The sequence below is a fragment of the Nicotiana sylvestris genome, chromosome 8, assembly GCF_000393655.2.
Source record: "Nicotiana sylvestris chromosome 8, ASM39365v2, whole genome shotgun sequence".
NCBI classification, from domain to species: domain Eukaryota; kingdom Viridiplantae; phylum Streptophyta; class Magnoliopsida; order Solanales; family Solanaceae; genus Nicotiana; species Nicotiana sylvestris.
Genome location: NC_091064.1, coordinates 176,017,086 through 176,038,958, shown reverse-complemented (window position 1 = coordinate 176,038,958; position 21,873 = coordinate 176,017,086). Strand labels below are relative to the sequence as shown.

At 35.4% G+C, this 21,873-nt stretch overlaps 3 protein-coding genes across 8 annotated transcripts; 2 read left to right on the top strand and 1 right to left on the bottom strand.

The window, feature by feature from the left end:
• Positions 1 to 5,340: 5,340 nt before the first annotated feature.
• LOC104234302 (transcription factor ABORTED MICROSPORES) lies at positions 5,341 to 11,004 on the top strand. 6 transcript variants are annotated; one of them, XM_009787840.2, is made up of 10 exons: positions 5,341 to 5,401; positions 5,674 to 5,747; positions 5,983 to 6,082; positions 6,378 to 6,560; positions 6,815 to 6,893; positions 6,982 to 7,050; positions 7,763 to 8,368; positions 8,591 to 8,896; positions 9,334 to 9,510; positions 10,591 to 11,004. In XM_009787840.2, the coding sequence occupies exons 3-10, from the start codon at positions 5,988 to 5,990 to the stop codon at positions 10,816 to 10,818; spliced, it is 1,743 nt and encodes a 580-aa protein (XP_009786142.1). In that variant the 5' UTR covers positions 5,341 to 5,401; positions 5,674 to 5,747; positions 5,983 to 5,987; the 3' UTR covers positions 10,819 to 11,004. The 6 variants fall into 6 exon arrangements, with proteins under 6 accessions (XP_009786142.1, XP_070011800.1, XP_070011799.1 ...); XM_070155699.1 differs by having other exon boundaries at positions 5,342 to 5,401; positions 5,674 to 5,743; XM_070155698.1 differs by having other exon boundaries at positions 5,377 to 5,476; positions 5,674 to 5,743.
• Positions 11,005 to 12,272: 1,268 nt separating this feature from the next.
• On the top strand, positions 12,273 to 14,430 carry LOC104234305 (uncharacterized). Its single transcript, XM_009787844.1, has 4 exons — positions 12,273 to 12,664; positions 13,029 to 13,317; positions 13,480 to 13,579; positions 13,892 to 14,430. The coding sequence occupies exons 1-4, from the start codon at positions 12,273 to 12,275 to the stop codon at positions 14,428 to 14,430; spliced, it is 1,320 nt and encodes a 439-aa protein (XP_009786146.1).
• Positions 14,431 to 16,279: 1,849 nt separating this feature from the next.
• Positions 16,280 to 21,411, bottom strand: LOC138876040 (uncharacterized). The gene is made up of 11 exons (XM_070154927.1): positions 21,103 to 21,411; positions 20,435 to 20,617; positions 19,951 to 20,160; positions 19,331 to 19,705; positions 19,060 to 19,236; positions 18,209 to 18,494; positions 17,984 to 18,125; positions 17,772 to 17,904; positions 16,951 to 17,122; positions 16,590 to 16,789; positions 16,280 to 16,507 (listed from the first exon to the last, which is right to left on the bottom strand). The coding sequence occupies exons 1-11, from the start codon at positions 21,409 to 21,411 to the stop codon at positions 16,280 to 16,282; spliced, it is 2,415 nt and encodes an 804-aa protein (XP_070011028.1).
• Between the last annotated feature and the right edge of the window lie 462 nt (positions 21,412 to 21,873).

The following is a 21,873-nucleotide window of genomic DNA, read 5'->3' as shown; positions in this document are numbered from 1 at the left end:
ACGTGGCAAACTGTCTTTTTGAGAATATTTTCCATGAAAAAATGCAGAGGTTCTGGCTCACAGGAAATGACATTGTGAGATTGAGATCAAAGGACGTCATGAATGAAGAGGAGAAAGTTTTACCTCTAAGAATATATCCCATAGAAGTCTATAGGCATCAGTGTTTGGCGCATTACTTGAAAAGAAAAAAAGTATCTAGCACAAAACTAGTTGTTTTATTATTTTTTAAATGGCCGAGGCGGTCAAATGGATTGTGAGAATTTATATAATATTTAATTAATTTGAGATTGAGGCGTAATTGTTTAGTACGAGAAGAAGAGATGAATCAATAAGAAAATCCGACTCGCAAAGTAGTTTAAGACGTGAAAAATTGAAATGGCCAAAACGCTTTCGAGGCTAGTTGAGAGGCTCTTTTATGCAGTCATTCTTTATTCATTTCCTCTGGTATCTTCTTGAGCAAATCATTTCGTTTATTTGTTTTAGTGTTATTTAATTATATTCCATTTGAAGTTTTATGTATGTACATTTTAGTTTTACATTTTTTTTTGAATTGAAGAAAATGGAGAAAACTACCTCTCCATCTTGTATAAATTGTTTTACTTGAGCCAAATGGAAATCGATTGTTATAATGGGTTAGTAGGTATGATAATATTCTGCACCTACTGATTTAAAATTTGGATCCACATGTGATTAACAATTTTAGTGTCACGGAGGCGTTTTTGGTCAGTCCAAAGTCACAACCGTGTGGCAGTCAAGTCACGCACTTGACTCAGCTTTTCCTAAACACTTAGCCAAATTTCAGCAAGTTTGGCCCTTAACGAATTTTTGGCAGCAATTCAATAAGAACACAAGCAAATACGGGAAAATCCCAACCTTTGCATTAATTTCGAAAATATACAAAGGACCCCTCACTTTGCTATGAACACAAGTTGTTCACAGCCCACTTTTGATAAAGAACACAAGTCGTTCTTGGCCAACACTAAGACCTGCCCAAGCCTAGCCTTAGTCCCTTTTGAAACACTTTGAAATCCTCACGTTTCACTCTTGTTTCCCACTTAGAATTTCACACGAAATTCCCCCACATCCATCTGACTAAGTCCAAAGGTCCTATTTATAACATATAGGCAACCCTTAGGACTTGACAGCACATTGACACTTGTTGTCTACAACTTTTGCCACTTGTCGGGCTAATGCTAAATCTGTTCCTAACATGTAGTTGACATCCCCAACTACTTAGGCCATGTTGCACGAAATGGGATAATGGATACAAGCATAATCAGTCATGGGAAGTTATGGGTACAAGTGGTTAAGAAACTATAACCGCCAACTACTTTGGCATGTGCCTTGCATGTGCCCTTTGACTTGATCAGCTATGCTTCACGCCCAAGGCTTGCTTTGTTCCAAGCCTTAGCTCATTTTGACATTGCTCCGCACCAATGTCTTGCCCGCAACCTGTCGCCATGATTTGCTGCACACGCTCGACGCCACTGCCGCCCGCACACTGCCTTGGTCGAGTTTCTGCCTTGCCCATGTCAAACTTCGTTTTCCTCGTGCCATTGCTTGTATTTTCCTTCACATATCCTTGCCTTAGCTATTGAAAGCCTTTGCCATCATCCCGCAGTTCTGTCTTGCCTTAGCTTAGCCCGCACTTAGCTGCCACAACCAAAGTGCCCGTGCCACAAACTTTTGGCGTGCATGCCATGCCATGCGGCCCCAACTTAGCCCACACTGCCTTGTCAAGCCTTTGCCAAGCATGTCTTGCCTGTCCCAAGACCTTGGCTAATACTTTCCCACAACAGCCCTCAATGACAATGTCTTGTCCGTCGCCCGCATGATCGTTTTGCCCGTACATAGGCCAATGACAAGGTCATCACGCCCCAATCCTTACCACAGCCGTGCCATGCCCGATGACAAAGAGTCAGGTCCTAACAAACTACCCGTACCCTTTAAAATCGATGTCCTCGTCGAGCCAACTCAATTAATCAGCCCCACGAGGTTGTTGACAAACAACAACCCTGTTGCTCCATTCACATCTGCCATAATGGCATTTGCCTCCGCCACTTGTTCCTGTTTTTCCGCAGCCAGCATAGCATTCATCCTAGCCTGCATCGGACAGTCCTTCTTCAAGTGCGGTCCACCACAAGTAAAGCAGCCTTTGAATTTGCACTCATTTCCTTGCCGTTGTGAATCTCCTTTCTCATATTCTTGGCAAGTCCCTCATCTTCGGCAGCTTGGCCTTTCCCGTTTTTCTTCCATTCCCTTGCTTTGTCTTTCCTTCCATTGGACTTTGAATGCGAAGTTTCAACATACTCATCACCTAAGTTTAAGTCAACCAACGCATCTACCACTGCAATGACAGTAGAGAGGCTTTGAACATTCTGCCTTCTCAACTCCAATTGCGCCCAGCCCTTCAATCCACTCATGAAGTAATGTAGCTTGTCTTTCTCTGCCATATTACTTACATTCAGCATCAAGGATGAAAATTCCTTGACATACTCCCTTACTGTGCCACTTTATTATTTCAAGCGATGCAATCCATCTCGTGCAACCCATGACGAGTTAGTTGGAAGGAATTCGGATTTTAACTCCTTCTTCAACATCTCCCAAGTTTCAATCTTGGGCAGTCCAGCACTTGCCACTTCTACCACTCGTGTACGCCACCACACTTTTGCATCATCAGTCAAATACATTGGTGTGATCATTACCTTTTCATCATCCGGAACACGAGCAGCCTGGAAATACTGCTCCATATACCACAAGAAATTTTCCATTGCTTTGGCACTTCTTGCACCCCCATATGCCTTTGGCTCCGGAATCCTCAACTTTGTACGTTCATCACTTCTAGGGGCAGCAGTTTGTAATGCCCTTCGAAGTTGAACCACTTCCTCGCGCAGTTCTTCCTTCTCCTTGCATACCAAGGCCATTTCTGCCAGCGTAGTTTCATACCTCGCCGCATAATCTGCCTCTAAATGTGCCATTCTCGCAAGAACACAAGAATCACCATCTACTTCAAGAGACTGGCCAACGAGTGCTTCCAACTGCTCCACCCTTTGATGCAGTTCAACATTTGTGCACCGGCCATGTTCTCAAATAGCACCACAAAATCTGCCACCGGTCATCTTGCCACGAACCTGCTCCGCTTTGATACCAGTTGTCACGGGGGCGTTTTGGTCAGTCCAAAGTCACACCCACGCGGCAGTCAAGTCACGCACTTGACTCAGCATTTCCTAAACACTTAGCCAAATTTAAGCAAGTTTGGCCCTTAACGAATTTTTGGCAGCAATTCAATAAGAACACAAGCAAATACGGGAAAAATCCCAACCTTTGCATTAATTTCGAAAATATACAAAGGACCCCTCACTTTGCTATGAACACAAGTCGTTCACAGCCCACTTTTGACAAAGAACACAAGTTGTTCTTGGCCAACACTAAGACCTGCCCAAGCCTAGCCTTAGTCCCTTTTGAAAAACTTTGAAACCTTCACGTTTCACTCTTGTTTCCCACTTAGAATTTCCCACGAAATTTCCCCACATCCATCTGACTAAGTCCAGAGGTCCTATTTATAACATATAGTAAACCCTTAGGACTTGACAACACATTGACACTTGTTGTCTATAGCTTTTGCCACTTGTCGGGCTAAGGCTAAATCTATTCCTAACATGTAGTTGACATCCCCAACTACTTAGGCCATGTTACACGAAATGGGATAATGGATACAAGCATAATCAATCATGGGAAGTTATGGATACAAGTCGTTAAGAAACTAGAACCGCCAACTACTTTGGCATGTGCCTTGCATGTGCCCTTTGACTTGGTCAGCTGTGTTTCACGCCCAAGGCTTGCTTTGTGCCAAGCCTTAGCTCATTTTGACATTGCTCCGCACCAATGTCTTGCCCGCAACCTGCCGCTATGATTTTTCCGCACACGCCCGACGCCGCTACCGTCCGCACACTGCCTTGGTCGAGTTTCTGCCTTGCCCATGTCAACATTCGTTTCCCTTGTGTCATTGCTTGTATTTTCCTTCACATAGCCTTGCCTTAGCTATTGAAAGCCTTTGCCATCATCCCGCATTTCCGTCTTGCCTTAGCTTAGCCCGCACTTAGTTTCCATAACCCAAAGTGCCCGTGCCACTGATTTTTGGCGCGCATGCCATGCAATGCCGCCCCAACTTAGCCAACACTGCATTGTCAAGCCTTTGCCAAGCATGTCTTGCCTGTCCCAAGACCTTGGCCAATACTTGCCCACAACAGCCCTCAATGACAATGTCTTGTCCGTTGCCCGCATGATCGTTTTGCCCGTACATAAGCCAATGATAAGGTCATCACGCCCCAATCCTTGCCACAGCCGTGCCACGCCCGATGACAAAGAGTCAGGTCGTAACACTTAGTATACTAGGATTGTTCAATTAATTTTTAGCTTTTTGAGATTATAAGCACGTTTCAACCAAATTATCTTTGATTGAACTTAATTTATACTAATTGTTAACTATTTGCTCAATAATCTTTCATCTCTTATGCCTCTGTCAACAACTATTCACTATCAACAACAACTAATTATTAAGAAGAGGAGAATTCTATATTTACATTTTTGGCAGTTATGATTAATTAACTATTCTCCTTTCCTTTGGTATTCCTTTATACTATCTTCAGTCTCTAAATTAAAAAGAGAACCTTAAATAAAGAATATAAAACTAATACAAATTGTTTCACGTATTGATATTTAAAAATGTAATGATAGCCTATACAGTTAAAAACCACAGTAATTCATTGAGCAAGAAATAGCTAGAAACAACAAGTTTGTATAATTATTTTTTCAACTACTTAGATTTTCTGAGCTTCGCCAGTGTGGGCTTGCTCACATTGCCGGTCCCGAGCCTAAATAAAAGAGGGTTACGGTAAGTTGGTAGCCAGCGTAAAACTTGCGAATTCATGATGAATCCTCATAATACATACGAGTTGAGCTAAATAAAAGGAATGAGGACTCTTATCGCCGATCCCAACTTGTTTGGAGCGTAGCAGTAGTTGTTGTATTTAGATTTTCTGACACGACTCATCTGCATAAATTGTCTAGTGCGTGTTAGGATGGTATAATTTTTTTTTTCAAATTTAATAATTCAAGTTATTTAAATTTTTTCTCAGTGTATAAACGTTAAACTCCTTACACCAGAATAAATTAAATTACAAGAAAAAAAAATTAACACAAAGAGAGTGAGAAAGTGCTCATCTAACAGAGATATTTTCTTGTTTTTTTAGACGCTCTTATCATAACAAACAAACGTCTCTCTTTCTCATGCATGCATTGCTTTTCACCTACCTATTAATTTTCTGTATTAAAAACTACAATCCTACCCGCAAACACAACTATACCACACAAAAGGGCAGATTTTCAGATCAAAGAGAAAGTGTGTTTTAATTCCTTCTTTTTAGCTACGTAGTTTGTGTTTGTTTCTTCTTAATCAAAAGTTCAGAAAAACATAGTAAGACTTTCCTTTGAGAATTTGCTGAAATGTGATTCTTGAAAACTTGGGAACATATTGGATAATGAAAACATCATCAGTTAAACATAGCTATCAGCTGAAGTTAAATTATTTTGTAGCTTTTGCTTTTTTACTTTTTATGCTTTTAATTTAGTATCTCTTTTGTTGTCATCCTTATTTTCTTTTGTTTTGTTTAGTTAAAAGGAGCAACATGATCTGAATTATAGCCATTAGCAACTTAAAAAAAGCCTCAATCTTTACATTAAGGCAGGTTTTTCTCATTCCTTGCATCTTTATCTTTGTTTTGAGTTGTGAATATACTTGAAAAAGACAGTGACTTCATTAATATATATGATGATTTCATAAGCACTGTCAGAAGTTGACAAACACTTTTCACTTTAATATTTTGTTTTGATCTGCTGATGAAAGTACTTCATTCTTTTGCCAAATCACTTTGTCCTTCCATCCTATTTAATTTCAATCTTTGTTGTTTTTCTCCCAAATAGGAAACATGGAACTCATGCATCTAATGGAGAGGCTTAGGCCTATTATGGGCTTAAAAAACTGGGATTACTGTGTTTTATGGAAGTTGAGTGAAGATCAAAGGTACATGGTCTCTGATTTAAATGAAACTTTTTCTTGCCCCTGCTTCATCCAGGCGAATACAAGATTTAGAATCAGTAGGTTCAAAACAGCGTGGTTTCATTATATGTATGCATTCTTAATGCTTTATTGCATATGTATACATAGTAGGAGCGGAAAGCAGTAGGTTTAGTTGAACCTACTGGACCTGTTCTAGATCGGCCTTTGCCTCCCTTCCCACCACCCCAACCAAAAAAAAAGGGGGAAAAAAGAAAAAAAGGCTCTTTTGTAATTATGTTGTGGATTATGTGTCATGTAGGTTTCTTGAATGGATTTGTTGCTGTTGTGGTGGAGCTGAGCAAAATATGCATAGCTGTGAACAAGAGCTACTTTTCCCTGATTCTTCTACCTCACCTTGTAGAGATGTTATGTTTCAGCATCCAAGAACAACTGCTTGTGATTTACTGGCTCAGCTGCCTTCTTCTCTAGCACTAGACTCCGGGTACAATTTTGGACTATTCCTTCCTCCTATCTCTCAAAAAATTTCCAATAAAGAATAGACCGGCGCAGTAAGCTCTAGCTATGCGCAAGATCCGGGAAAGGGTCGAATCACATTGTATTTATTGTACACAGCCTTACTTTGCATTTGTGCGTGTTGGTTTCCAAATTCCTAAAGGAAAAAAAAAACCTCTCAAGTGTCAATTTTTCCAATAATTATTTCTAACTTTTTGCAATAAAATTGCAATAAAATTGCAGGATTTATGCACAGGCCTTGCTTTCTAATCAAGCAAAATGGGTGAACTTTGTACCTTTCTCAGAATCAAATGTGTCTAATGTAAGTCTTGATTTCTTTACTGTTAATTATAAACCTCCATTTGAAGCACCTGATTTCTGTACAAAATGTTGTTTGATTCTAATTGCAGGAAATAATTGGAACCAAAGTTTTGATTCCATCTCCTCTTGGATTGCTTGAGTTATTCGGTGCCAAACAAGTAAAACATATGCTTCCTCCCTCCACCCTCTTATTCACTTGTTGCTACTTTTCTTCCTTCTACTTAGTGTAAATTCCACCAATATTATGTCAAAGGAGTACAATTTGATTTAACTTATTCAAATAAAAGCCTTGTATATTCTTTGGTAAGTTGCAATAATGTCATGTACTGTCTAATCACCTTTTCCCAGTACTTTTTAGGCTTCCGTCTGCCCCTCCTCTGACCCGCCATGGTCGACCTCTCACACCTTCTAACCCGCATATCAGTGTCTCTCGAGAGGAAGGTGTGAAGGTCGAGAATTAGGATTGTGGGTTGACAAGTAGTCGACAGTTTCTCCTAGTCTTACCGGTAGTATTAGTACTACTCTTGTATTTTCCTATTCGTAGTTCCTTGTTATAACACATATATCATTTTTATCAGTAGTATTGGTACTATTCTTGTATCTTCGTATTCGTAGATCTTTGTTATTACACGCTGTGCCATTTGCTTCTGTTGTCCTATTACCTTGTTGTTGCTATTGTTTGTTTGTTGCTTCCTTTTCACTATTCTTGAGTGATTTATTAGAAACAATCTCTCTATCTTCATAAGGTAGGACGAATATACATTATCCTCCCTGAACCCCACTTGTGAAATTTCACTGGATTGTTGTTATTGTTGTAAATAATAGCCTTGGATAAACGACTAACGTTACCACTATTAAAAACTTTGACAGCTACCAGAAGATGAGAAAGTCATAGACTTTGTCTCAACTCAATGCAACATCTACTTGGAGCAGCATAAATTCCCATCAAATGGAGATGACAATACAAATTCCCAAAATCTTTATCAGCAAATAGTCTCCCCTGTTACATCAAGAGACCATTCAGATCAATTATCATATGATTTCCCTCTTAAAAGAAAAAACCTGGATACTTCTTCAATGAACTTCCTTCCACATTTCAATACTTACAACACCTCAGAAATCGAAAACAACACAACGACAATGTTATTCGATCAGAACACAAGCGATGTGACACATTTTTCAACTTCAATGGAGAATAAGTACATGAGTGAAATGGATGCTTATTTACAGAAGCAAATGATGAGAAATAGTAGTAATCAAACTGGATTAATTGATGATGAATCTGTTAAACAACATGATAATGGAAGATCTAATTCGGGATCGGATAGTGATCAAAATGAAGATGAAGATGATCCTAAGTTTAGAAGGAGAAATGGAAAGGGTCAATCCAAGAATCTTGTGGCTGAAAGGAAAAGAAGGAAGAAACTTAATGAAAGGCTCTATGCTCTTAGAGCTTTGGTTCCCAAAATTTCTAAGGTAATATTAATGTAATCTTAGTTGATAAAAAGCACATATGCTAGTCTTGTAGAAATGTAGGGTAAGGCTGCCACCCTTGTGGTCCGACCCTTCTTCAGACTCCGCGTATAGCAGAAACTTAGTGCACCGGGCTGCCTTTTTTGGGTCCTTGTTTGCAACATAACTATATACATGTTAGAATTCTTGATTGGTTAATAATTATCGTCAAAATTATGTATACAGTTGGATAGAGCTTCAATACTTGGAGATGCTATTGAATATGTGATGGAATTGGAAAAGCAAGTGAAAGATCTACAGCTTGAGCTTGAAGAACATTCAGATGATGATCAGGGTGGTAGGAATCAGAACCAGGTTCAGCCTGAGGTTTTAGGCCAAAATGGAAGTGATCAAAATAACAGGCCTAAATCAGAAAATGTAAAACTTTCAAATGGAAGTCATACAGGAATATCAGCTAATTCCAATGGCAGCATTGATCCTTCTAGACAAAATCAAGAGGTAGAAGACAATGACAAACTGCAGCAAATGGAGGTACAAGTTGTTTATTTATAGACGGATTTAACTTATAAACACTGATAGCAGTACTATATTTCTTATATAATCAACATATAGTTGTTACTGCTTTTTTCATAGCTTCCCCGTTATTGTATTTCTTTTTAATTATGTTGTGACTATGCTTTTCTTGAGCCGAGGGTCTATCGTAAACAACTTCTCTGCCTAAGGAGGGATAAGGTTTGTATACACACTACCTTCCCCAGACCCCATTTGTGGAATTATACTAGGTTTATTGTTGTTGTATATTATTAGGATATACTAACTTGTTCAGGGTTTTTTTCCCGGTAACATGATAATGTAATTTTTTTCGCACTGTTAGTGCATAGAGGTTAAACTCCTTATAAATAGAAGTTTTTTTATTTTCAATTATGTCTACAATGGTATGAATGCAAGATATATTTATTGATATGCAGCCACAAGTGGAAGTAGCACAATTGGATGGGAATGAGTTCTTTGTGAAGGTGTTTCGAGAGCACAAGGCAGGTGGATTTGTGAGGATATTGGAGGCTTTGAACTCATTGGGCTTGGCGGTTACAAATGTAAATGCAACTAGGCATACTTGTTTGGTATCAAGTATCTTCAAAGTAGAAGTAAGTCAAACCTATTCTTCAACAATTCTCACTCCCACCCCCTACTCCACAACCTAAAAAGAAAAGAAAAATTAAGGTCTACTTTAGGAAAAGTATTAACAAAAAAAATACTATAACTTGTTGGAGGAATTTCTCATACTTTACATAAACCCTTTTTATTGTACTTCTTCCATCTCAAATATTAGTCGTTTTGTGAATTTATTCTAAAATATTTGTAATTAGAAAAAAAACAAAACGCATATATTACTTTTTTCCAGATTTTCCCTCTCCGTTCCACTTAATGAAGTGTTAAGTAAGTGGGACGTTTAACAACGAGATAAATTAGTAAAAATAGCACGGTATAATCAGTTTTCGGACTGATCATTCAAAAATAGGCAGCGTTTACGAAGTCAATGAAAAATAGTAAATATTTTGCTACAACAGAGACTAGTCCAGCATAATATACTGGAGTTCGGTGCACCTGTGTATGAACTCCAACATATTATGCTGGACCGATATACTTTGCTGACTCCAGTATAATATACTCCAAACTCCAGTATATTATACTGGACAATTATACTTGCTGGAAGTCCAGTATATTATGCTGGAGTTCTAGTGTACTTATGCTGGAACTCCATCATATTATGCTTATGCTGGAACTCCATCATATTATGCTGGAGTTCCAGCATACTTATCCTGGAACTCCAGTATAATATGCTGGAGTTCAAGCATATTTATGCTGGAACTCCAGTATAATATACTGGCGTATTTTCTGAGTTTTGAACAGAGTTTTCGCTAAGATTTATCTTTACATGAAAAGTAGCTAAATTTCAATTACTTTTGAAACTGAGCTATTTTTGAACGACCAGTTATAAATCTGGCTATTTTTTGAATTTCTCCCGATAAATTAATGGTAGTTGAGGCAAATACTCTTATGATTAAACCATTACCTTAAAAGACAAATATAATATTAAAAGCAAAGGTAATACTTCCTTAACATTAATATGCAAGCTTAAACGGCATTCCTTCACATTTTTCAAGTTTTAAATTTTTTCTTCTTGTTTTCATTAATATTGAGTATGAAAATTGTATGTAAACCAGAAAAGGGACAATGAAATGGTTCAAGCTGATCATGTGAGGGAGTCCTTGCTAGAGCTGACAAGAAACCCTAGTAAAGGGTGGTCTGAAATGGGTAGACCATTATCAGAAAATAATGCAAATGGAAGTACAAATTATCTCCATAATAATCAACATCAGCACCACCTTGAGAATAATCACCAGAAGCAAGCTGCCAATTCTCATCACTTCCATCGACACCATCACATGTAATAACCTAGTAATATTTGTAACGTACGTGCTTTTTTAGCGCGTAAGTACTCCTTATTTAGTTTCAATATTTTGCAAAATAAGACAGATTTGTTAGAACTTGTTAATCTCATCGGTGCTCTTTAACATGCTAGTATAAAATTGCTAGTCTTCATATTTATAGAAGAAGGATTATAGCAAATTGTTTAACTCCCTCTTTTCCGATTTACAACGGGGTACGGAAGTTTAAGATTTTCTTTTTTGAAACTTGTGATCTAAAACAAGTCATATACAAAGTGCCTCTAAATTATCTCATTAAGAGTAAAATAATATGATATTTTTTTTTGGAACAAATTAAAAAGGAAAGTATGCCATATAAATTGGGATGAAAGGAGTATTAATTAAAGTTAAAATTATGTGGATTTTATATTTCTCCATACCGGCCAATTATAGGATTAGTTTTGACTTTAGCTTGTTAAAATTCTAACTTTTGAATCCAAATAGATTTTAAACCAGTTTGGTTTTTGATATTAGTGCTTTAACAATCATGAATTCTTACTACAAATAATGAATACAGTTATGATTTTCCTCATATTTTATTACATTTTAATCAATGATCAACTTGTTCTTGTACGTTGTGATCATAGTAATCTCTTTCTATTTATGATATGCTACTTGCTGAAACAGAAGTTTATACTGAAATTATTAGTCACTGTTTCAGAGACGATAATTCCTTTTACTCACCTTTTAGAGATGAATGTTGGGCTTAGCTCATCTAAGCTAAAGTTTGTTGAGAAATTTTCATAAAGCACTGTTTTTAGTAGTAATTAGTCATTTATAGATACCGTTTGTTATATTACGTGTTATAGATATTTTTTACATGTATTTGATGTATTTACCTAATGTATTCATGAATACAATAGCAAAAATAGGCGTAAATCAGGGAAGTCAACTAATCTTCAGATGTATTCAACTGTATTTACCAGGTGTATTAAAAAATACAGTAACGTTTTAGCATAAAATATGGACCTTTCAACTGGTTTAAAACGGAAAGGAAATCAATTTACCTGATATTCTCCTAATATAACTCAACTAACACAAACTATTGCACCATAAATCTGTATTCCTCTATTCACGAAAGTTTTTCAATCGGAAAAAATAACCTAAAGCAGAGCAACATCTGGATTTTAAGTTCTCCCTTTTTTCTGTAGTTCCAGTGTGCACCCAGTTCTATTTTCAACAACGAAAAGTTGCGATTGATACAATTGTATACATATGGCAAGTTTAACAGTATTGTTTCGGCATTCTGGCAAGTGGAACATTGAGAGCAATTACGTCGATTATTCAATTGAGGGAATACTGATAAAGGAGTATGCATCGTATAATGATTTGGTTGCGTCAATTTCTAATCAACTGGGCATAGATTTGTGCTCAAAACCATTAAAATTCAATACAAAGTAGAAGGAAATTGCACGCCAATGGAAATACACAATGATATGGGTTACAGGGTGTATGTAGAGTTGAAAAAAGAGAACATAGAATTCGGGATGTATCCTTTGTGCATAACAACTATTGAAACAGAACTTGTATCCGGAGGTAGTTTAATTCAAGGCGACATTGTGCAAATAGACGAATCAGTTCAAAGGTATGATTCCGATACAGATAATACACTTGCACTAGATTTTGTCAACTCAAGACAAGCAATTGGGGTATTCGAACTGGACAAGGATTTGATAATTTCAAAAACTAATCAAAGGGAGGTTATGACTGGACAAGTATATAAGGATAAGGCAACATTGAAAAAGGTGGTGGAGCATTATGATATATCTCAAAGGTTTCAATTCCGGGTTGATAGGTCTAATTATGTCAGGTTTGAGTGTATTTTATTATTCTTTATTTTTTGTCGTATTTTGTATTTATGGTTGGAGTTGTAAGTTATATGTTGATGTGTTTATGCATATTTGTAAGACAATTGATCTTCACTTATGTGGTTAACTATTTTTTTATGGTCTTCAAATACATGTATTCTTGTGTATTTTAATTGTATAAACTTATTACAGTGGCTCTCATTATTTTCCTCATTGGTTTACTAGTTGTATACAAATAACTATAAGTGTATTCAGTTGTATTATTTGCACAAATAAATATAATCGTATTTGTATTCATGGGTATATGAGTGATTTGTTTTGTAAGCATTTATGCTAATCATATGTATAATGATAAATTCTTTGCAGCTATGCATTATTATGTATGTCAAAAGATTGTGAATGGAGGTTTAAGGCTTCGAGCATTAACAAATCAGAACTATTCAAAGTGAGAGAGTTCATTGATAAGCATACATGTCCGTTGAAGGACAAGGTGTATGAGCAGCGACAGGCAAGTAGCAGCCTTATAGGTGGTATAATTAGGCCCAAGCTTACTAATCATAAGAAGAAATACACCACAAAGGATATAATTGATGATGTGAAATCAGATTTAGGTGTAGATGTTAGCTATATGTTGACGTGGTGGACTAAAGAAAAGGCAATAAATTTTTTGAGAGGTGAACCGGCTGACTCATACAAAAAATTACCAAGATACTTATATACAATGGATAAGACATATCCAGATTCGCACATTAGAATGGTAAAATCGCCCAAAAATGAGTTCATGTATGTGTATATATCTTTGTATGCCTTTATAAAGGGGTTTGATCATTGTAGACCCATTGTGGTTGTGGATGGAAGTCACCTAAAATCTTACTACGCCAGGACATTCGTCTCAACCAGCACGTTGGATGGTGCAGGTGAGTACGTGAATTATAATACATTTTGTTAATATTGTAAAGATTGAAATACATATTTTAAAAATATGTACAATGGATGTATGCAAATCTGGAATCAAATTCTTACTACAATGGATGTATGCAAATCTGGAATCAAAATGTAATTTGTATTCAAATGAAGGCAGCAGTAATGATTAGTAAATTATATGCAACTGTATAATGAATGTAGCAACAACTGTATTCAACTGCATGCAGCAGTAACTGTATGCAGCATTAATTTTTGGTAAATTGTAAACTAGCCAGGATAGAAATAACATGCAATTGTCTTTACAGGTCATATATTGCCACTAGCATATGGTGTTATTGATTCAGAGAATGATGCTGCTTGGACGTGGTTCTTTGAGCAATTCAAGATAGCATACAGTGACAGGGAAAACATGTGCATCGTTTCAGATAGAAATGAGAGTATCATTAAATCTATATCGAGAGTGTATCCAGATGTACCGCATTTTACCTGTATATGGAATATATGGAACAACGTATATAAGAAATTCAAAAAGAGCCATGCAAAGTTGAGCGAGATATACTTCTCGATGGCAAAAGCATACACACAACCTGAATTTGACAGTCTGGTGGAGAAGGTGGAGAAGGTAGATATTAGGGTGAAAGAATACTTGGAGTTAGTTGGATACGAAAAGTGGGCTAGATTGTATGCACCTGTTAACAGGGGATGGACCATGACCTCAAATATTGCTGAGTTAATCAATGCCGCACTAGTGTCAGCGAGGGAATTGCCAATATACGACTTTCTCGAAGAAGTTAGGAAGAAGTTTGGACGTTGGAATTGCAGTAACCGCAAAGAAGCTACATAGACTTACACAACGCTTGGAAAAAAATACCAGGAGATGCTGACTTTGAATGAGGCAATGTCTACACGCATGACTGTAAGCTTTATTTTAATGTAATTATATCATATATTTAGCTCTTTCTTTAGATAGCTTAATTTTTTCTGAAATAATATATACCTTTTTTAGGTATATGTATTCAGTTGTATTATCATGCAAAGTCCTATAATGTTTTTGTTTCTTTTCAGCTGCCTAAAGTTAACCATATTTTAGATGTATAACAGTGTATTCATAAAATAAGACGTAATTATAGTTTATAGTCTGTCGGTCTACATAAATGATGTATTCTTCTGTATTTAGTTGTATTTAACTGAATAATTCTGCATTATACATACAGAAATTCATTTGTTTAACTGAAATAATTATGTATTATGCATATATGATGCATTATTTAACTTAATAATTCTGCATTATACATACAGAAATATGTTTGTATTCAAAACATATTTGATTTAATTCATACTGTTGTATATTTAATATGTCTATTCTATGGTATATAAATGATTTTTTTGTTTATATGTGCTCAAAACTTATAGGTCTATGTTTAAATGTAGGTGGTACCATCGACTGATACTTACATACGGTTACTGATGGAGGGAGGAATTACACTGTCTACCTGTTAGAGAGAAAATGCGTTTGCGGGAGGTTCCAAGTTGATGAGTTGCCATGCCCACATGCTTGGGCTGTATTGAAGAGCAAGTTTCTAATGGCAGAAGATTTGCTCTAACTATTACAAACCAAATTCTATTGTAATGACATACGATGTGCCTGTGTACCCACTACCGGACAGAAATGAATGGAATATATCAGCATATGTTACAGAGGAAGTTGTATTACCACCTAAATGGAAAAGACCTCCTGGAAGGCCAAAGAAGAAGCGCGATAAACCTTTCAGTGAATTGCTATAGCCGAAAAATCAACATTCAATTAGCATATGTGGGTAGGGAGGACATAATAAGTGAACGTGTAGAAATGCTCCACGTAGGATTTAGTTAACACTCTGACATGTATTAGTGCTCCAACGATTTGTCATTACTTCTGATGACATTGTGAAATAAATCATTTTGAACCTTTAAATGAATAAATTCTGGATATAGTTAGTTGTAGTATTGTGTTAAATACATTCGAATACAACCTTTCAACAAATACTTAGACAATCTAGTATATACAGTAGCTGAGTTATATATACATAACCAACCACAATACATCTGAATACAACTATATAACAATTTCAATAAATACATATACAATCTGCTGAATATATAATTATAGCAATTGTATTATTCAGTCTCTGAATTGGATATACAATGCACACGACTAAAGCTTATTACATACTAATATACAATGTTGAATACATACAAAAATACAAATTGTCTTATACATTGTGTCTGCCTTGACTATAAAAATCAAACCAAATGAATACAATTACTTATAGATTTGTATAAGTATGAATATAACCTGCTTAAGTGAAATAAATACATCAAGTTGATTACATACGTATAAACCTGTAACACACAGTTTCTAACTTTGATATACAAGACAAGTGATTGAATCTTAATACATACTTATACGCCCTGTTGAATACATATCAATATATCCTGTAAGATACATACGAATAGAAACTGTAGATTAAGCATGAATACTTATGAACAAAACAATGAAATATAGATTGAAAAGTTGCAATGGTCATATATGAACACTGTTGATAAAGTGATTAAAACATAGTTTTTTCTAACTGAATATCATCTTCACCAAAAAACTATTCAAAAAACAGTATTCACCTAAAACAACCTTCCAAAACTACATTCACCTAAAGCTACTCTAACACTATCTGTAACTTTGAATCTGACTCCGTGATTTGCCTAGCAATCTTTGAGGGTGCTTCATTCTCGCTTATGGCATCAATGTCTATATTCCGCATATCATAGTTCCAGAGGAGAGCACCATATCTTTGACGGAGTAGATTGGCATAAAATGTTATTTGTGGAACCTCACCAAGAGTGCTCAGAAACTCCGCGTATGCAGCAACGTGTACCCCACAATCCTTAAAAAATGTTGATTGAAACAATTAAAAATAATTCATATAATTAGAGTTTTAAAATGATGCAAGCATGATAATTGAAGACATACATGTTGCCAGCTTTTTGTTGAGGCAGATTTGATATGAAAACAACTTCAAAGGGATTAGTATGTGACTTGTCAGTGTATGCTGAGTAAGTAGACCAATCTATGCCTTGACTATCTCTGTAAAAGCCACTGATTGATAGATACAGAGGTACAAGCTTAGCAAGCTTATCTATCTCAGAAGCTACATAGGCATCATGACCTGCAGATCTGTATAAATCATACACTTTGATACATCTCTCCTTGAATGAGACCACAACTAATATCTAGTGTAGTTTGTCCTTCAAGTTGAATGGTATAAAGACATTATCAACAGTATGCCAAGGTACATTAGCTAGCAATTTGTGCCCCTTATGTACTCACATGCCACATCTTCTTCTTTGACTACATTTTCATTACTATCTGTATCAGCATACATGTCGAAGATTTCTGCGATTCTTGTCTTGAATATACAATCAACAGTTGTATACTTGAAGTTGGTTGTTTGGTTGTACTTTCCCTTTTTTCTCAGATAGTAGAATATGACGTTAATATGCTATATAGAAATTTAATAACATAGTGTTAGTACAATGAATAAAATTAAGGAAAAGAAACTAAATTTTCATCATGAATAATCAGTTAAATACATAATACAGATACTATTAAATACATCTGTTATTAAAGCTACTAAGTACTGTTAAAGTACATTTAAATATAGTTAAATACATTTGTTATTCAAGACAAATGAGGCCATTATATACATCATACATATTCAGTTAAATATATCTGTTATTTACAACTACTGAGGACTGTTAAAATACATCTGAATACAGTTAAATACATCTGTGATTAAAGCTACTGAATACAATTAAATACATCTGTTATCAAATCTACTGAATATTGTTAAATACAAATGTTATTAAAGCTACTCAGTACTTTTAAATACACCTGAATACAATTAAATATATTTGTTATTCAAGGCAAATGAGGCCATTAAATACATCATACCGATTCAGTTAAATACATCTGTTATTTACAACTACTAAGTACTGTTAAAAATACATCTGAATACATTTAAATACATCAGATGTAAAAGATACATCTGAGTACAAATTTGTGTGAGAGCTCAATTTGTGAATTATACAATTAGACAAATCAATCCTAAAGAAATGAATTATAGCAGAGTTGGAAAGGTTAAAATTTACATTGTCATCCCATAGTTTACCGACAAACGATAGAAGGTAAAACCAATTTTTTGAATTGACTTGATCAACTCTAAAATCCAATGGTATATGAAGTGTTGACTTGTTCTTCTTGTAATGATATTCCAAATTACTTCTACAAGTATGATATAAAAAACATTATATCCATTTTAAATATATAAATACATAATAGACATACCGGGGAAAAAACTCACTTCTGTTCATGTCTAGCGAGAAGACCATCACGAACCCATTTCTCGTATTCCTGAATGATTAATGTAGGATGTGGCCCCGTTATTGAATCATCCTCAAAAGGGTGTCTTTTTTCAAATATGGGGGTCAATTTTACTGAGGTGCCTGTTGTTCATTGAATTCATGAATAGAGACTAAACATTATAAATACCATGGGGAAATAGATCATAAGTTTATAAAATACTAACCTGCGGAGTCGAAGTTAGACTCGTAAGGCGAAGAATACCATCTACTTGGTCGCCTATTCCTATGAGATGGTAATGGGGTTGATTCAATATTTTTTGCACTATTGTGTACCACAATTCTAGTTTCTGGAATTTGACTTGGAAGAAACTTGTCGTCCAGCTCAAATTGCGATACATAGTAATCTGTAGATACACCCTCTTGGCCTATATGTGGTATGTTGCCGGGTACCTCCAATCTAGTATTCCCCACCACTCTTGACTCCACAAAAAGAGCACTAACCACTATATTCTGTTAGACGTATACATCAATGTTAGTGTATTATAAATGACCTATATACATATAGTAACTGACTGTATGAATACATCTAAATATATATAAATAGAATACATATTTGATCTTGAATTTGTATTTTGTTGAGGCTGTATTTAAGAGGAGAATTTAAATACATCAGACTACATGTTAAGAATACATCTAAATACATATAAATACAGTTGTATTTGAGGCAGTATTTAAATGCATCTAACTACTGTGTAATAACATTACACAGTATAGAGGAAGCTTAAATATATACAAGTATCATATTTTGATATACATGAATACATCTATATACAACATGCGAAGATCACAATAATTATGTATTAATAAAGTCAGGAAAATACAAATGCATATAGGATTAAGATAATTAAAAATACTGAAATATTCTGTATGTACTTGTATTTCATAATGTTACAAATTGTTTTATATATAATTAATCTGAGTAAGAGCAAACAGGAGATATAAACATATACTAAAGAGGTTAAAAAATGTTAAACCTCAACATTATCGCCGACAGCTGTATCAGTCTATCTATGACCTTTTGGTATATCTTGCAAGATGGCACATATGGAATTTCAATACTATCATCACGTCTCCCTATGGTGTCCTTTCTCTGGTGTAAGATTTCTTTTTGCTGATTGTCTTGAAGATGGTCAGAAAGCTTCTTAAAGTTATCGTTGATCAATGATCTCAGAGACTTGAACTCACCCACAACCTTAGCAAGACAGAAATAATTAGAAAAGTGCGCCAAAAATATACGAATGTTAAGCACTACACTGTAATGTTTAATAAGTGGATAAAAAACTCACGTATTCTTTGAATGAATTTAGGTCTTTCCTCAAAGAAGAAACTTCATCATTTTTGGAATCTGCCGGCAGATTATGATGTAAAATATTTTGTGCAATTTCAGGTACACCAACAGGAGGAATCATGGATTGATTCTCTGTATTTGAGGGATGAATAATCTGTTCCTTGCTCTTTTTATGGGGCGGTGATGAATATGGATCAACACTTGCAGCATGTTTCTTCTTACACTGAAGATCAGGTGTAGGAGTAAAGTCATCTGAATCCTCTGCCGACTTGTCTGAACGAGTAGTAGGACTGTTCTCAACAACAACGCCTACTGGAGGAATCTGAATAACAACAAGCTCTATATCGGTTGGATAGATGTCCTTGTAAACAATCTGAAAAACGAAATCAATCAAATTCTTACTACAATGGATGTATGCAAATCTGGAATCAAAATGTAATTTGTATTCAAATAAAGGCAGCAGTAATGATTAGTAAATTATATGCAACTGTATGCAGCAGTAATAATGAATGCAGCAGCAGCTGTATTCAACTGTATGCAGTTGTATGCAACAGTAACTGTATGCAACATTAATGATTAGTAAATTGTAAACTAGCCAGGATAGAAATTGTAAATTACCATGTTTCCCTTATCATTGAACATGTCGTTCATCAGATAAGCAAAGTTTGGCTGATTTTCAGTGGATCTCCAATTGAGTATTTTGGGGACCACGTTATCAACTCGGAGTGCAATTTTGGGATCAACATTTGAACAGCACTCATAAAACCATACTTGCCTATGGGCATCCCAGCTATCCTGTAGTACTTCTTCTGAGCATCCATCTTCTTGCTAATAGATTTTGTCAGGATTTCAAATGCTTTTATACCCCATGAATATTCAGAATAACGCCCACTCTCGACCAAGTCAAAATGCAGCCTTGGGATGGTTGTGCTATTTTTCTTGGATGAAAAAATGAAGGTGTGTATTAAATACAACATAGCTATCTTTAAGGCATCCCTATCGTTGTTGTGATCCCAGTTCTTGTCAGCAAAACATTTTATCAATCTTTCTTCTTGACAAGATTGGCACCTCCAAAGTAAGTCTCAATAATCCGGTTAGGAACCTTTTCATTGAACTCAAAATCAGCAGGGTTACCAAAATATTTGAGGCCAATAACAAGCGCAAACTCCCTTATTGAGAAAGATAATGAAGTACCATTGACGTGTATTGCAAATACATTGTCAGGACTTCCTTCTAACTGGAGAGCCATGAAGCATCTGAAGAGTTGATGTTGGACTTCACAACGCTTCATTTGAAAGAAATTTTCAAAACAAGTATTACCCAGTTGTTGGTACTGCTCTGGAGTAAAATTTTCTTTTAGCTCGGAGACTATGTCTGTGTTAGTATAAACACTGATATGCGGTGCAAATATAGGCTATTTTTTCACAAACAGCTTAATTCCCCGCATTTAACAAGAATAAATATATATAAATACAACTGAATACAACACATATTTCATAGTAAAACTGATATGAATACATATAAATACAACTAAATACAAACTGCATAAATAAACTTAAGTAAGATATCAGTGATAGAAATATATGCACACATATAATACATACACATACAACAAAAACGACATTGCAATTAGAATAAAACAATGATGGAAACTTTGAAAATCCTTATAAATACAACTATATATACATAAAAAATAGAGAAGTCAACATATTTATACATGTAAATACAGATGAATACATCAACAATACAGATGAATACATCAAAAATTACCTTTTCTTCCAGTGTATCCGAGTTTTTACTTGCTTCAACCTCCTTCCCCTTGATAGATGAAGCTTCAGAAATATGTTTTTTCCTCTTTTCCGCAATGGGAAGTCTTGTTTCCTTCAATGATTTCTCAACTTGGGTTTCTTTGAACTTGTCATGGCGAGGTTTTGTTCTCTTCTCCAATGCCATATTTTTGGCTAAACCTGCATCCAATTCCCCTTGAGTAATTTGCAAGGAGAAAGAGTACCCATCGAAAGTGAGAATTTTAGTGGGTATACCTCTGGTAATCAACTTGCGGGGTGTTGAATCAGACATTGTGAGAATACGCTTGGATATTGTTGATTAGAGAAAACTTGGCGAGTAGAAATATTGAGAATAAACAAGAATAGCGAAAATTAAAATATTTAAATACTTACCACACTAATTATAGAAACAAATGACAACAATCTAGAGAAAATTAGGGTTTATGCCGAGATTGGGGAAGAAAGAAGCGGTGTGGGTGAGAGTTTCTCTAGTTTTGGGCAAGTTTATAGGGAATGGAAAAGACAATAGAGTGTATCAAAATAAGAGAGATAAAGAACGTGTATTGAGAAGTTTTAATGAAATACGGTAATTATGACAGAGAAATATCTGAAAAGGGAGAGACAAAAATAAAAAAATAACGTGTTTAGTGGCTTAAGTGTAGGAGATAACCAAAATTAGAAATTTTGCTATAAACCATAAAAGGTATCTATAGAATATAATTTATTTAAATGGTATTTATTTAATATAAATAAG